We start from the raw sequence: 14,787 nt of genomic DNA on the forward strand, positions 1-14,787 counted from the left end.
TACCATCCAAGAAAGAGGAAAAGATAAAATTCCAGGTGCTCTTTTTTTCACTTAATTTTGCAAATTTTGTAAAAGATTAATTAAAAAAAACCCCAAACTGCTCTCAGGGTGGTGGAACAGCTGACAAAGTTTGGAAAGTCAGGCCTGGCTGTTCTCTAAGGAAAGTTTGCACTTGCACTCTGCCCTGCCTGCCCGAGTGGCTGGTATGAGCGATCCTGTTCCCATGGGTGTTCCTTGTCACACTTCAGGGAGGAGAATTCTTCCCCGTGCTTTTCTTTATACTTCCCTTGGTGTGGAGCTTCTCAAATTGAGAGGGCAGAGAAACACCTGGGAATTTGTGCAAACTGCAGAGTCCTGTGCTGCAACCCCTGAGATTTTCTAACTTGGTAGTTCTGGGGCCCAAGGACCTATATGTTTAACAAGTTCCTCAGATAACTGGCACAGGTGCTTGATAAACCGCACTTTGAGAAAAATTGCTTCAGGGACTTAATGGGTACTTTTGGGGTGAGAGGAAATGAAAATTAAGTTTTCTATTTAGGGACTTCCCTGGTGGCACAGTGGTTAAGAATATGCCTGCCAATACAGGGGCCATGGGTTTGAGCCCTGGTCCGGGAAGATCCCACATGCCACAGAGCAACTAAGCCCATGCACCACAACTACTGAGCCTGTGCTCTAGACCCATGAGCCACAACTACTGAGTCTGCGTGCCACAACTACTGAAGCCTGCGAGCGTAGAGCCTGTGCTCCACAACAAGAGAAGCCACAACAATAAGAAGCCTGGGCACTGTAATGAAGAGTAGCCCCTGCTCAACTAGAGAAAGCCTGCGTGCAGCAACAAAGACCCAAAGCAGCCAAAAATTAATTAATTAATTTTAAAAAAAGATAACTGATGCATAAAAAAAGTTTTCTATTTAAAAAAAATTGTTCTATAAAAAATTGGTTATGCTACTCTTTGTTTTAGTAAGTCAGTTCTGGGTCTTATCAAACAACTTTCTTAGAGAGAATATTGAAATCTGTCTCCCCAATACTTCACAAACAAGCATGCTATTGGCTCTTGCTTTTTCCTACTATGCATCCTGTTTAATTGACTTATGTGTTCACAGTCTTCTATTCCTAAATCCACTGGTTCTCCTGTTCTTTTTGGACCATACCAGAATCCATTGAGGAGCTCTACAGTTTCTCCTGATCCTACTTTAAGAATTAGTATTTTGAAGACTAGTCCCTTGGACAGGTCAGGGAGTATGTGGGGAGGTCATTTGGCTGTCTGCCAGGAAAGGACCAGGCTGATGTTATCTGGGTTAATTAGAAGCTGGCTCTTTGCCTTGACGGTTCAGATACTTGATTTTGTCAACAAACAGGACTGGATCTGGTCTGTGAGCAGGTTCACTTCAACCAAACTCACAGCACCTGGTGCACATGACCAGCCTGCCACGCATTTGTTTACAGATGGAAAGGAACTGGAACGTTTCCACCATTCGAGTGCTTTGGGAAGTCCAATCACAATCAGAAGTTTGCTTCCTGGGTAAGAAATCAGAATAAGGGAGGTTCAATACATAATTTGCTTTCTGATACCTTGAGGCTGATGCATTCATTGCCACAACTGAGATAGCCTTGCTAACCTTGCTGACCAGATAGCCTTCTGAGGGATACATTTATTTTGTAGATTTGTTCATGCTACCAGTTAAATTTTAATCTGACCAGAGAACTATCTTTTCTCTTCAAAGTGACTTTGCCTCTCTCTGCTTCCCTCCTTTCTTTCTTTTTGTTTATTTTGCAGGTAGTTCTTATTATCCTTTATCCCTTTTAATATCCTTTTCCCAAGTTATTGTGTGGAGTAGGAGGTAGAAATGCAGTTTACAATTACTGGGTCAGGCACTTCATAGTTGTGCCCTAGTGTTTCTGCACTGCTCCCAGTTTTCTTTTGATTCTTATCTTGACACTGCAAGCCAACTTTACTATTTGTATCTTGTTACAGAAGAAAACCTATTTTTAATGATTAGAGAGCTGTGCTGTTCAATATGGTAGCCACTAGCCACATATGGTGGCTATTTAGATACATATTTAAAAAAATTCGGGGAACTCCCTGGCAGTCCAGTGGTTAGGACTCTGTGCTTTCACTGCCGAGGGCACAGGCTCAATCCCTGGTTGGGGAACAAAGATCCTGCAAGTCTCATGGCATAGCCAAAAAAAAATTTTGGTTTCTTAGTTGTACCAGACACATTTCAAGGGCTCAACATGTAGGTAGTGTTCCCTACTGGGCAGCACAGATATAGAACATGTCCATCATTGTAGAAAGTTCTACTGAACAGCACTGGTCCACAGACTCCTACATTTAAAAGAAGTGAGAAGATCCTTAAATATCTCATATGCCAAAGGCAAGAAAAAATGATTAAAAACAATTTTAGTTGGGTTTTTTTTTGGTTGAGTTGAGGACTCTATTGCTAATGAGATTTGGCAGTTTATAACTAAGTCCAGTGATACATAAAATTGAAGTGTGTGGGTCTTTCTGCCACTATCCCATCCTTCCACTTCTTCTTCAGGCTGTCTTGTTTGAAAGTAATAGAAACCCACTGTGACTAGCTAAAGCAAAAAAAGGGGATTCTGTTCAAAGCTGCAGGATCATCCAAGGACAGGAGTACAGCTCAGCCTGGAACCAAACTGGAACCTAAGACTTAGGTCTTATCAGCACTCTATCTGCTCCTCTCTGCACCTGCCTCATTTTGGTTTCTCTCTGCAGACCAGCTTACACTGCTTTTCTACTCCATGATACAGCAAGTATGACCACCAATAGCTCCGGAGATTATATTACCTCCATTCACTATGTCAGCTAGGCTGAGGCTAGACTCTTTCAGTGATCATTCCAGTCATCTCTGGGAAGGTGTTCATTGGCCTAGCTCAGCTCAAGTGTCTATTCCTGGTCCAATGGCTGTGACTGGGGGCAAGGTCAACCATAGCTGCAGAAGCCTTGCTGCCATTACCATGTGGTTTAGAGAGTGCGACAGGAGCCAGGAAAAGACACAGCCAGGAAAAGACACAGAGCTTGGCAGCCAACCCCATGGGGGCCACCGCAATTCTCACTGTATCATTTGGTGGCCCAGGACTCCCCTCTTTAGTCATTTACCTGAACTATACCCCCCCTGAACTATTTCCCTCCCTGAACTATACCACGAATACACTCTATTTCCACATCCTCCTCTAAGCAAAGTTTCTTTATCTTGTGTACCAATATAATAGGATTCTGCTAGAAGGCCAATTATTCTGATATTGACAGCAAACTGTAGCAAAGATTCAGATAAACCGAGAATATCAGTTTCCTCACCTGATAAATGAGGATTATTTTGTCTAGCTTAGGTATTTTTTGAGGCTTAGAGTTTAATAATAATAATAATAATAATAATAATAATGCTATTCCCTTCAAAGTAATACATTTTCAGTTTAACCTGGATATTAATGGAAATAAAATATATTATGGGAATTTCAAACACTGTGTCAGAAAGGCAGTGGGGGAGATAAAAACTTTAGTGAAACTGAGGTCATATAATATAAACTTTAATTCTATTTTTTTACTTCCAGATTGATCCTGCATAGAACTCCGATTTGAAAATCAAGTATAATCTTTTTCATAATCTGAGCGGAAGGATTTACTTAGCTGTGTGGTCTTGAGCACAATACCGTGCCAGTTTCTTCATCTATAAAATGGGATAATAATAGCCACCTCCTCACTGGCTTGTGAAGATTAAATGAGTTACCATATGTAAAATATAATAGAACAAGAGCCTAGCAATAGTAAACACTATGTAAATGTTAACACTGATTATTATTCTTTGATACATTGTTTCTTAAACTGTAGGTTGGGATGCATTTGTAGCCAATTAAAATACAAAGAAACAGACCAGAGCAGAATAAAATATTAGAGAGCAATGCACATGGTACAGGTATTATTGTGGGTTGTGATAAATATGCCATAACAATTGGTACAATGCTACCTACTCTGTAAGTTTCAATATTTGCTCTTTTTTGGCTAATTTGAATGAATACCAAGAAGAGTGAGAAAACGAAGAATGGAAACTCCACTGATTGGGGGTCAGATGCATTTAGTTCTAACCCCTGTTCTGCCACTGATCAGCAAAGTGGTTTGACACATGACCTGAACTCGACACCTCTTTTATTAAAAAGGGAATTTCTTGTATGTATGTCAAAGGAAAGTGTGAAGCACTGTGAGCCCTTATAGTCCAGCACTACATATGAATTAGACAACACCTCTCAACTTGTCGGTTTTGAATTATAGCTTGGCAACATCATAGGGCTAATTATGACTCCCTTTTTTTTTTGGTTTGGAAAAAAAACACACGAAGTTCTCTGATTTGCAATAAATGCAACTTTGCCAAATTCTCTAACCACTCATGAAATTCCCAGAAGTGACAACGAAATACACTTAATATGTCTGTTACATTGATTTTAGAGTTTATTGCAATTTAAGCCTGAAAATTCAAACATTTCTAACATCACCTTTTTCTATTTTACCCTTTCCTTTTTGCTTTCTTTCCCTTACTTCCATTCCAATTCCATAGGGCCCAAGTTCAAACCTGAAGAAAAAGGCTTCCCTGGTGGTGCAGTGGTTAAGAATCCGCCTGCCAGTGCAGGGGACAAGGGTTCGAGCCCTGGTCCGGGAAGATCCCACAAGCCGTGGAGCCACTAAGCTCGTGCACCATGACTAGTGAGCTGGCACTCGAGAGCCCGCGAGCCATAACTACTGAGCCCGTGCGCCTAGAGGCCATACTGCGCAACAAGAGAAGCCACTGCAATGAGAAGCCCGCGCACCGCAACGAAGAGAGTAGCCCCTGCTCGCCACAACTAGAGAAAGCCTGTGCGCAGCAACGAAGACCCAATGCAGCCAAAATAAGTAACATTAAAAAAAAAAAAAAAAAAGACCTGAAGAAAAGAATTGCTATGTGACATTATTCAGGAAGAGGAAGTGAATAGTTTTTAAAACATCTGGTTCTCATCTTATTTAAAGCATGAAAATGAGAATTGGAATCTTGTAGATCTAGTATTGATTTGGCAGCTAAGAGAAGAATGGCGCCCCAGAAGGAAGTCTAGTCAATGAGGGGAAGGAACTTTGCACTGGCAGGGAGAGTAGCATTAAACTAACATGGGGAGTAAAGTGCACAGGGAAGAGGATTGGTAGGAAAAAGATGAAACTGCTCTGAGAAAGTTAAGGATCATCATCATCACCATCATCATCATCATCATAATTCTGACAAGTAGAAATAAATGAAAAGCTACAGAAAAAACTGAGATGGAAAAGGAATTAGTTGAGATTCTTTTGTGAAATTGAAGGAACTTGTAGCATCTGACTTGCTGCTTTAAAATATTTCACACAAGTTTTTTTGTTGTTGTGGATCAAGGAAGGGGGAGAAGAGGCAATAGAGCCATCAAGCTACAACTAGTTTCTCTTGAAAAAGAACAGAAGGTAAGGGAGGGGATATATGCATATGTATGGCTGATTCATTCCGCAGTGCAGTAGAAGTTAACACAATATTGTAAAGCAACTATACTCCAATAAAAATTAAATTAAAAAAAGAATTGATTAATTTAAAATGAATTAATTTAAACTAATTTTTAAAAATTCGAATAACAACAACAGCAAAAAAGAAACCAACTACTGATACGTACAACAACTGGGATGGATCTTAAGGGCATTATATTGAAAGAAAAAAGCCAATTTCAAAGGTCACATATGTATAATTCCATTTATATAACATTCTTGAAATAAGATTATAAAGATGGAAACAGTGGTTTCAAGGGCATAGAGATGGGGAGTGAGGATATGGAATGATGGGTATGACTCTAAAAGGGTAGCACGGGGGATATCTTTGTGATGATGTAATCATTCTGTATCTTGATTTTGGTGGTGGTTACACAAATCTACACATGTGGTAAAATGCCACAGAAGTATATAGACATATTGTGCCAATGTCAGTTTCTGAATAAGTGCAGGTACGCCTAAAGAACTACCTAGACTACCTGGAATGCAACACAGAACAACAGAAAGTAGAAAATATGAAAAAGAGATTACAAAACATGGAGGACAGAGTGAGGAGATTTAATATTATCTAATTAGTGTTACAGAAGGAGAAATGGGGAAGAGGCAAAACCAGAAGAGATCACATCTGGGCAGTCTCCTGGTGGTCTAGTGGTTAGGATTCGGCACTTTCATTGCCGTGGCCCGGGTTCAATCCCTGGTCGGAGAACTGAGATCCTGCAAGCCATGCAATGTGGCCAAAATAAAATAATAAAAAATTTTTTTTAAAAGAGAGGAAAGAGCAGAAGGTATAAACGAAAACACAAGCCTGTTGGTACGCTCAATAAACATTTATTTGACTTTTCTTCCCCATAATTCATAAAAATAAAATGAATTTACATTGAATGTTTGCACTTTACCCTTTTTTGCTTCCATGTTCTTCATAATTAATATCAGTAGGTCATTATCAATAGATCAGTAAATGGAGACAAGAAGAAAGCATTTACTTCAAACCATTTATCAGGTCAGAGGGCAGAGCTTGGTCTTCAAATTTTTTTTTTTTTTTTTTTTTTGCGGTTTGTGGCCCTCTCACCGCCGTGGCCTCTCCCATCGCGAAGCACAGGCTCCGGACGCGCAGGCTCAGCGGCCATGGCTCACGGGCCCAGCCGCTCCGTGGCATGCGGGATCTTCCCGGACCAGGGCACGAACCCGTGTCCCCTGCATCGGCAGGCGGACTCCCAACCACTGCACCACCAGGGAAGCCCTCAAATTTACAATCTCTAAATTCTTGGCTTCTATTATTACCAGACATCCGTAACTACTGAAAAAGATGTTCTAGACCACCTAGTACCAGCTAGTTTGCATCTTCTATCTGTGCTGTTTAATGGAAGATGAGACAATAGGTAGTGCCCCTGTACCCCCAATCATTTGGAATTTTAACGTGCACACAGGCACACACTCTCACTGTGGCCTTGCTCAGCACCTGCTGGCAGCCAAGATGGTAAGGTAGGAGGCCATGCAAAACCAGTTTAATAGCTATTTACTAACTGATACTTAAACTGACTTTTCAACACTGATGAAGACCAACAGTATGTGGGGATTACAATATTCATTACCTCAACGCGATTATTTTTTCTAAGGCCTGTATTCTCTGTGTCCATTCAATTCTGTTTCTCAGATAAAGAACCATTATCATTTGTTTCAGTGCTTTTTGTTTTATGTTATACAGTCAATTTTACCGATAATTTCCAAACATCCTTAAGTAGGACTGCAAAAATGTCGGTTAGTGTGTGCCTTCCCATCTGCCTCAGATCTATGTAAATGTACCCTGCTTAGTTTCACTTGAGTTCAAACCTGTACCTTTGAGGCCAAGACCTTGGGAATTCAAGGGCAAAGTGAACTTTAATCTGGTACATTTTGTACTTTGATGAATAGTGAAAAAAATATATCCTCAAAGCTTGATTGGTTCTAGTCACATTTGCCTGTCACTATTTCTCAAACCATTGTACATAAAGTCACCAGCACAAAAGATCCTTCACTATAAAAACATATTCCAGGGGAAAGCAAATCCAAAGAACAGGGGAGAGGATTAATGTTTTTGATTTCTCAAAAGTTTATGTACTGTCCAATTGATTTTGGCCCTTAGGCCTTTCGATGTGCTGCTAGCAAGTAATTATTTTTATGGTTGATGAGTACTGAATATTTATCATTAATTGCAGTTCGAAATCACTTTTAAAAATCTGTCATTTTGGTTTCTAAAAATTGTTTCTTCTGGCTAGACACGAGCCAAGTGCCGAGAGCTGACCAGATGCCAAGCCTCAGGACTGTCCAGTCTTCCACATCAGACCTTCAGCCGGGCCTTCTGACCATTCTTGAGGTTAGAAAATCTATCCCCCAGTCTCGCAGATGCTGTTCTCCCCCAGCTGGCTCTACAGAGAACATCATTATCTTTGCTGAGCTTCTGTCTCTATGGCAATAACAGATGGGAAGTGCTGCGGAATTATTCAGGTTCTGGAAAGGAGGCAGTCAAGGAGGGGAAGATGAGGGGTGGGAAAAGGGGGCACGACCCGGGAGCACGGCGAGGGTGGTGTAAAGAACGGAACTTGTGTGTGGAGGGAAAGAGAGGCTCGTGAGCCTTTGGTAGGCCCGTTGGGAGGAAAAGAGGGAAAAAAAAAAAATCTATGAGCACAGGGGTATTCCCAGTCGGCTGGCTCCAAATGTGGACCCCATACGAGTGACCTCGAAGCAGTAAAACCAGGAGAAATAGGGCGAAAACTGGCAAAAAGAAAAAAAAAAAAAGGAGGGGGGCGAAGCTCGAGTCTTCTGAATTCGGTGCACTGAGACCTGGGGGTCAGTCTCCTGATTTTGCGGTGGGGCGGGAAAAAGGGTTTTTTCTTGATGTTTCGAAATATGACGGAGCAGCTCGGCAGAGTTCAATATGCTAACTAGCCACCGCGGAACACAGACCAGGGAGAGCACTGTCCGGCCCCGAGGGTCAGAGCCGAAAGCTCTTCAGTCGTCGCTTTCCTCGTCTCATCTCCTGATCGCTTCCAAAACAAAACCCCAAAGCCCTCAGGAAACACTGTAGAAACATGTAATTTCTAGCTGCCTTTTGGAACCGAGAGAGCAGTCTGGTGAGGGGGTGGGAGGAGGGAGTCTGAGAAGCAGAGACAAAAATGTTTTCTCTCTGTTTTGCCGGAACTTCGGCCAGCCCTCCGGCCCGGCCCGATGGCGGAGAAGGTCAGCCCCGGCAAGGCGCCTGGGCGGAGGCCGCCCGTGCAAGGCGGGGGCCGCCGGTGTGGGGCGGAGCGCAGCGCCAGCAGCTGGCGGGGTGGCCCTCGGGCGGGGGGCTCCGCGGGGGCGGGGGGCAGCCCCAGCGCGCAGGGCCCACACTGTGGGGGGCGAAGCTGGGCGGCCGCCGCTCGGCGGCCTCCGGGGCGGGGCGGCCCAGCTGCGCCCCGCGGGGGGAGGGTCGCCCGTGCCTGACCTCGGGCGGCGGCGCTCGGCCGGGCGGGCCCTGCCTCCGCCCTGCCGGCTGCTGGGGTCGCGCACAGTGCACCGCGCGGCCGCCCTGCCCCCTCTCTCCGTGTCGCGCGGCGGCCGAGCGACCAGGGCGCCCCCGGGTCTGGCCCGTCTCCACCGAGCAGCGGGTGGGGCGGGGGCGGGGCGGTGGCGGCCCCAGACAGCCGGCTGGGCGACTAGAGGAAGGAAGGAGGGAGGGCGGCGGTGGGGGTGGGGCGGGGAGGGAACATCCTGTCTGCGCCGGGTGCACCGCAGACAGCGCCGCGCGCCAGCCGCCCAGACGGCGCGCGGGGCTGGGAACGCCGGTCGCGCGCCTGGGGGGAGGGGCGCGCGCGCCAGACGACGGGCCGGGGGAGCCCTCGGGAGCCACAATAGGCCAGACGGCGCGCGCGTCCCCGAGGGGCTAGGAGCCGCGAGGCGGCGGCCGGCCCGCGGGCGCGGTGCCGCTGCTGGCTCCGTTCCCTTCCCCCCCGCTCCCCCGCCCCTCCGCCCTCGCTCTGCCCCGGGCGGCCGGAGACGGCGGCGGCGTCTGCGGGAAGCCGTGTGTCTCCGCAGTGACGTGGGCGGGCCGAGGACTCGGTGACGTCAGAGGGCTGTGTGTAGCGATGTGTGTGGGGTTCGGAGCGGCGCCGGCACAGCCGAGGGGAGCGGGCGAGCGGCGGCGGCGGCGGGCACAGGTGCGGCCTCGGCTTGCTGGGGGGACGCGGCGGGAGGCAAGGGGCGCACGGCCCCCGGGGCGCCCGACGGCAGCGCTGGGGTTAGTGGGGAGTTAACAAAGCTCGTCGGGCTTCCTGGGGCTCGGAGGCCGGAGTCGGGGGTGCGGATGCGCGGGTCACGGGTGAGATCGGAGCCCCGGGGGGTGGGGGCGCAGGGCGGGTGTCTCACGGCGTATCTTGTCTCGCTGATGCCGGGTGGTGGGCAGGGGCAGGGCGCTGCACTTGACCGGAGCCGTCGGGACCCCGGAGACCTGGGCGCCCGTCCCCGCCCCCCCGGCCCTCCGCCCCCCCGCTGCCTGTCTGCGCTGCGCGGGGATGCCCCGGGCTCGACCCGGTTGGTCGGCGCCCAGCGGCTGGGGGATCCTGGCTGGGCTCCCCACCCGCCCCTCTCTCTTCTGTCCCCGGGCGGGCGAGGGAGGTGCAGTCTTAGGGGTGCTAAGGTAACACCCGAGAACTTCCCGGGGAGAGGGTGCACGGGGGATTTCCAGTCTTCCCAGCGGCCCACTCAGCGGGGTGGTGTGGGGAGGGCACTGAGGGTGTTCCGAGACCGCGGGGGGGGTGCTCCTTTCCCTCCACTTCCCACGACCCCCTGGCACGCCCCGAGACGTCCCGGGTCCCTTCCTCCCCACCCCCCCGCCGCCTCCTCGGGTTTGAGATGGGTGGGTGGCTTTGCGTGGGCCGAGGATTTCAGGGTTTGGGGGCTCCCCCATTCTAGGTCTCGCCTCCTCCCCTCTTCCTTGGCCAGCGTTGGCTGAGGTGTTCCTGTGGTGGGCGAAATCAGTACGTTGGCTAGTGGCCTTGGTCCTTAACCCTTTGGGTCTGTTTTAAGGTAAATTGCTCGCAGTTTGGGAGGCAAACATTTCTATTTATTGGATTCCTTTTGGAATTTCTGTCAAGAAGGAAGTGGAAGAAGAATCTTTTTTTCCCTCTTCCTCCATTTGCATTCTTTGTGAGGTCTGTCTGCCTTGTGCTTTTTGTCCCGGATTAGTCTTGTTCAAGGATGGAGACTCCCAGGAGTGGAGTCTGTAGCTTTTGGCTTCCATTAAGCAAATTCTCTAACCCTTTAAAGGGAAAGTTAATTTTTGCCTACAGTCATTCCAGAAAAATAGCCTACACTGACTAGGTGAATTGTGCACTTAAGATTGTAACTTACATATGGTAGGTATGTTAACTAGTTTCTGATTTTTTTGGATGAAACTGGTGGGTTTTTTTTTTTTTTGAGAGATGAAGTAATAGGTGATTTTAGCTAAAATGGCATAACTGAGAAAACCTTTAGTATTGAGTTTTGGGTGAGATGATCTCTTTAAGGTTCTTCCTGTTCTGAGTAGGCGTAGCCCTCTCCCTTTTGAGGGATATTATTGCAACCTTTACCCATTCTCCGAATTGCTTTCCTATTTAAATGAAGATACTTCTAGGTAACTGGTATTAGATTTAAAGGAATCACTGAAGTGTCACCTTTGGTAAAGTGAACTCAGTTTAAGATTAAGAAACTATTTTCAAACTGACCCTTTGGGCTCTGGAGCAAATTCAAATGTAACTCTCCCCCAACCCCCTTCTCTTCCAGATTAATTAAAAGAAGAATGAACAGTAATCCTGAAGATAACTGGGCAGTTTTTCTTTAGGTTTCATTTTTAATTGTAGAAGTTCAAGTGGAGTCAGAGGCTCTTCTTAACTGGTGTGAGGATTTATACAAGCCTTCATTTTGTCCACACAGACCAAAAGATCATCATTTTTAGAGAAGATACTTTTTTCCCTCCTTTTTTGGTGTCCTCGGTGCCAAATACTAAATTTGGGTGCATAATTTTGTCTCAAGTAATTGCATAAACTTTTCGCATGTTGTGCTTAAAACCAAACCAAACTGTTGCGTTGAACTTGGACATCTTGAATTGAGACAACTGGTAACTTTATTTTAATAGTATATCTGAAGAACTTAAGAAAACAAAGGCTTCCTTGGAGGTGTGCCTCTTAAAATTACTTTCTGTGTTATTAGACAATAAGAAATTTTATAGCACTTGCAGTGAAATTATACTTAGAGCATAAGCAGAACCAAAACAAAGTTGCAAAATCTATTGAGTAGTTTAGGGAGATCTCTTTGGAAATTTAAATTTCCTGTGAGAGTAAGTTACCATAAGTATTGGTATACATTGTGTTTCTCTCTTCAAATAAGCAACTAGATAACAATGCAAATCTCAGACTGACTTATTTAACACAATAGTTTTTAGCAATGGAAAACCTACAGACAAATTTTTCCGTGGTTCAGGGCTCAAATAAAAAACTGAACGGGATGGAAGATGATGGCAGCCCTCCAGTGAAAAAAATGATGACAGACATTCATGCAAATGGAAAAATGATGGTAAACAAGATGCCAACTGTAAAGAAGGAACACTTGGACGACTGTGAAGCGCCAATGGAAACTGACGAAGAGCATGTCAAGAGAACCTGTGCCTCTGTGCCTGAACCTTTACATTTAAATCCCAGTTTGAAACACACTTTGGCACAATTCCATTTAAGTAGCCAGAGCTCTCTGGGTGGACCAGCAGCATTTTCCGCTCGGTATTCCCAAGAAAGCATGTCACCTACCGTATTTCTGCCTCTTCCATCTCCTCAGGTTCTTCCTGGTCCACTGCTCATCCCTTCTGATAGCTCCACAGAACTCACCCAGACTGTGTTGGAAGGGGAGTCTATTTCTTGTTTTCAGGTTGGAGGAGAAAAGAGACTCTGTTTGCCCCAAGTCCTAAATTCTGTTCTCCGAGAATTTTCACTCCAACAAATAAATACAGTATGTGATGAATTGTACATCTATTGTTCAAGGTGTACATCAGACCAGCTTCATATCTTAAAGGTCCTGGGAATACTTCCATTCAATGCCCCGTCCTGTGGGCTGATCACATTAACTGATGCACAAAGACTGTGTAATGCTTTATTGCGGCCACGCACTTTTCCTCAAAATGGTAGTATACTTCCTGCTAAAAACTCATTGGCCCAGTTGAAGGAAACTGGCAGTGCCTTTGAAGTGGAACATGAATGCTTAGGCAAATGTCAGGGTTTATTTGCACCCCAATTTTATGTTCAGCCAGATGCCCCGTGTATTCAGTGTCTGGAGTGCTGTGGAATGTTTGCGCCCCAGACATTTGTGATGCATTCTCACAGATCACCAGACAAAAGGACTTGCCACTGGGGCTTTGAATCAGCCAAATGGCATTGCTATCTTCACGTGAACCAAAAATACTTAGGGACACCTGAAGAAAAGAAACTGAAGGTAATTTTAGAAGAAATGAAGGAGAAATTTAGCATGAGAAATGGGAAGAGGACTCAATCCAAGGCAAGTTTTTTTTTTTTAATAGCAATTTTGAATAACGGTAATGGTTTACTTTGAAGTTAAGAGTCTATTTAGAATATAACTGTTAAGAAACTATTACTGCTCATGCAACAACAGCAAAAACTCATCTAAATAATATGTTATGTTTGTATTACATGTTTTAGGCTATAAAATGCTTTCCTGTATGTGTTCTCATTTGATCTTCCAAACAACCTACTGAGAGAAGTGGGATTATTCCCATTTTACAGATAAAGAGAATGAGGCTCAGAGAGATCAGGTGGCTTTCCCAAGATTAGATAGCCAGGGACTGGAGGATTTGGGGCTTCTTTCTCAAGCCATGTCCTCGTTTTCACACATCTTGCTTTTTGATAACTAAATCAGTTATTTTCCTAGGACTCAAGATAATTTACACTTTGGTGTTATATCTATTTGCAAATGATATAATAGCTAGCCCAAACAACTCTGGTGGTGGGCCCCAAACAGCGTTTTTCAAAGGTATATTTAGGATTTCTGACATTGTTTCTATAATTGAATATTCAGACTTGATCAGTACTGGAGACAAATGCAAAAGACAGATTTATCTGAAGACTTCATGATTCTAGTCACCAAGAATTTTTTATAAAGAGAGGAATAATTTAAAAAAATTATGACAGAATAAAGATTATTTTATTTTTTTAATTAAAAAAATTTATTTTATTTATTTGTTTTTGGCAGCATTGGGTCTTCATTGCTGCACTCAGGCTTTCTCTAGTTGCAGCGAGCGGGGGCTACTCTTCCTTGCGGTGCACAGGCTTATCATTGCGGTGGCTTCTCTTGTTGCGGAGCGCGCGCTCTAGGTGCCCAAGCTTCGGTAGTTGTAGTGCGCGGGCTCAGTAGTTGCGGTTCGTGGGCTCTAGAGTGCAGGCTCAGTAGTTGTGGCGCACAGGCTTAGCTGCTCCACGGATGTAGGATCTTCCCGGACCAGGGCTCGAATCTGTATCCCTGCAATGGCAGGCGGATTCTTAACCACTGCACCACCAGGGAAGCCCAAGATTATTTTAGATTAAATAAATATTAATATAAAAATGTCTCAGCAAAGAGATTTTAAACTTATTTTCCCACCGCATTATCTGGTAGGCTAAACTAGTTCATTCTAAGAGTTTGAATGGCTGGCTAATAGATAAGATTTAGGCTATTAAATATTCAGTTTGTTGATCTGGTTTTTAAATATTTTCCTACTTGATTAAAATCAGTATAATAGCTAACACTAAGTGTTTAAAATGTGGCAAGCATTGTATTTGAACAGTTTTACACGTATAATTTTATTTGATTGGTACCACAAAAGATTGGCCATGTTTCATCTTAAGAATCTAATTTTTCCACTATTAATTAGTTTTTATTCCTTGAATATCTCTGCTCTTTCTACTTCACAGAAGTATTAAATGACTGAAGTTTATTTACAGCAAGATTAGAGCTTGGGCAAGAAACTAAGGTTTCGTGGCCTGTGCTTTAAACCTTGCAGGTTTTGAGGGAAATTTAGTTACAGTGTAGTTTTAAGACAGTGATTTGCTTCTGAAGCCCAGTGAAGATAATTTCAGACTTGAATTCAGGGTCGTTTGCTACTTGCTGATTCCAAAGGGTCAATACTTCTTGGAAATTCCTTGCCTGTGGCTACTAGATAAGTATATTGTTTAACTGATTTTAAAGCAGAATTGACTTCAAGCCAG

General features: G+C 44.9%; 1 protein-coding gene across 5 annotated transcripts in view; it reads left to right on the forward strand.

Annotated features, from left to right (window-relative positions):
- The first annotated feature begins 9,557 nt into the window (after positions 1-9,557).
- SKIL (SKI like proto-oncogene) overlaps positions 9,558-14,787 on the forward strand; it is a 29,871-nt gene continuing 24,641 nt past the window's right edge. For 2 of the 5 annotated variants that reach the window (XM_081235879.1, XM_081235882.1), the window contains exons 1-2: positions 9,558-9,723; positions 12,023-13,088. In XM_081235879.1, coding sequence (XP_081092005.1) covers positions 9,652-9,723; positions 12,023-13,088 — 1,138 coding nt within the window. In that variant the 5' untranslated portion in view covers positions 9,558-9,651. Of the gene's footprint in view, positions 9,724-10,570; positions 10,592-11,326; positions 13,089-14,787 lie in introns of those variants that run through there. The other 3 variants (XM_081235880.1, XM_081235881.1, XM_081235883.1) reach the window with 3 other exon arrangements.

Source organism: Mesoplodon bidens, assembly GCF_964165515.1.
Source record: "Mesoplodon bidens genome assembly, chromosome: 5".
In the NCBI taxonomy this organism is placed as follows: domain Eukaryota; kingdom Metazoa; phylum Chordata; class Mammalia; order Artiodactyla; family Ziphiidae; genus Mesoplodon; species Mesoplodon bidens.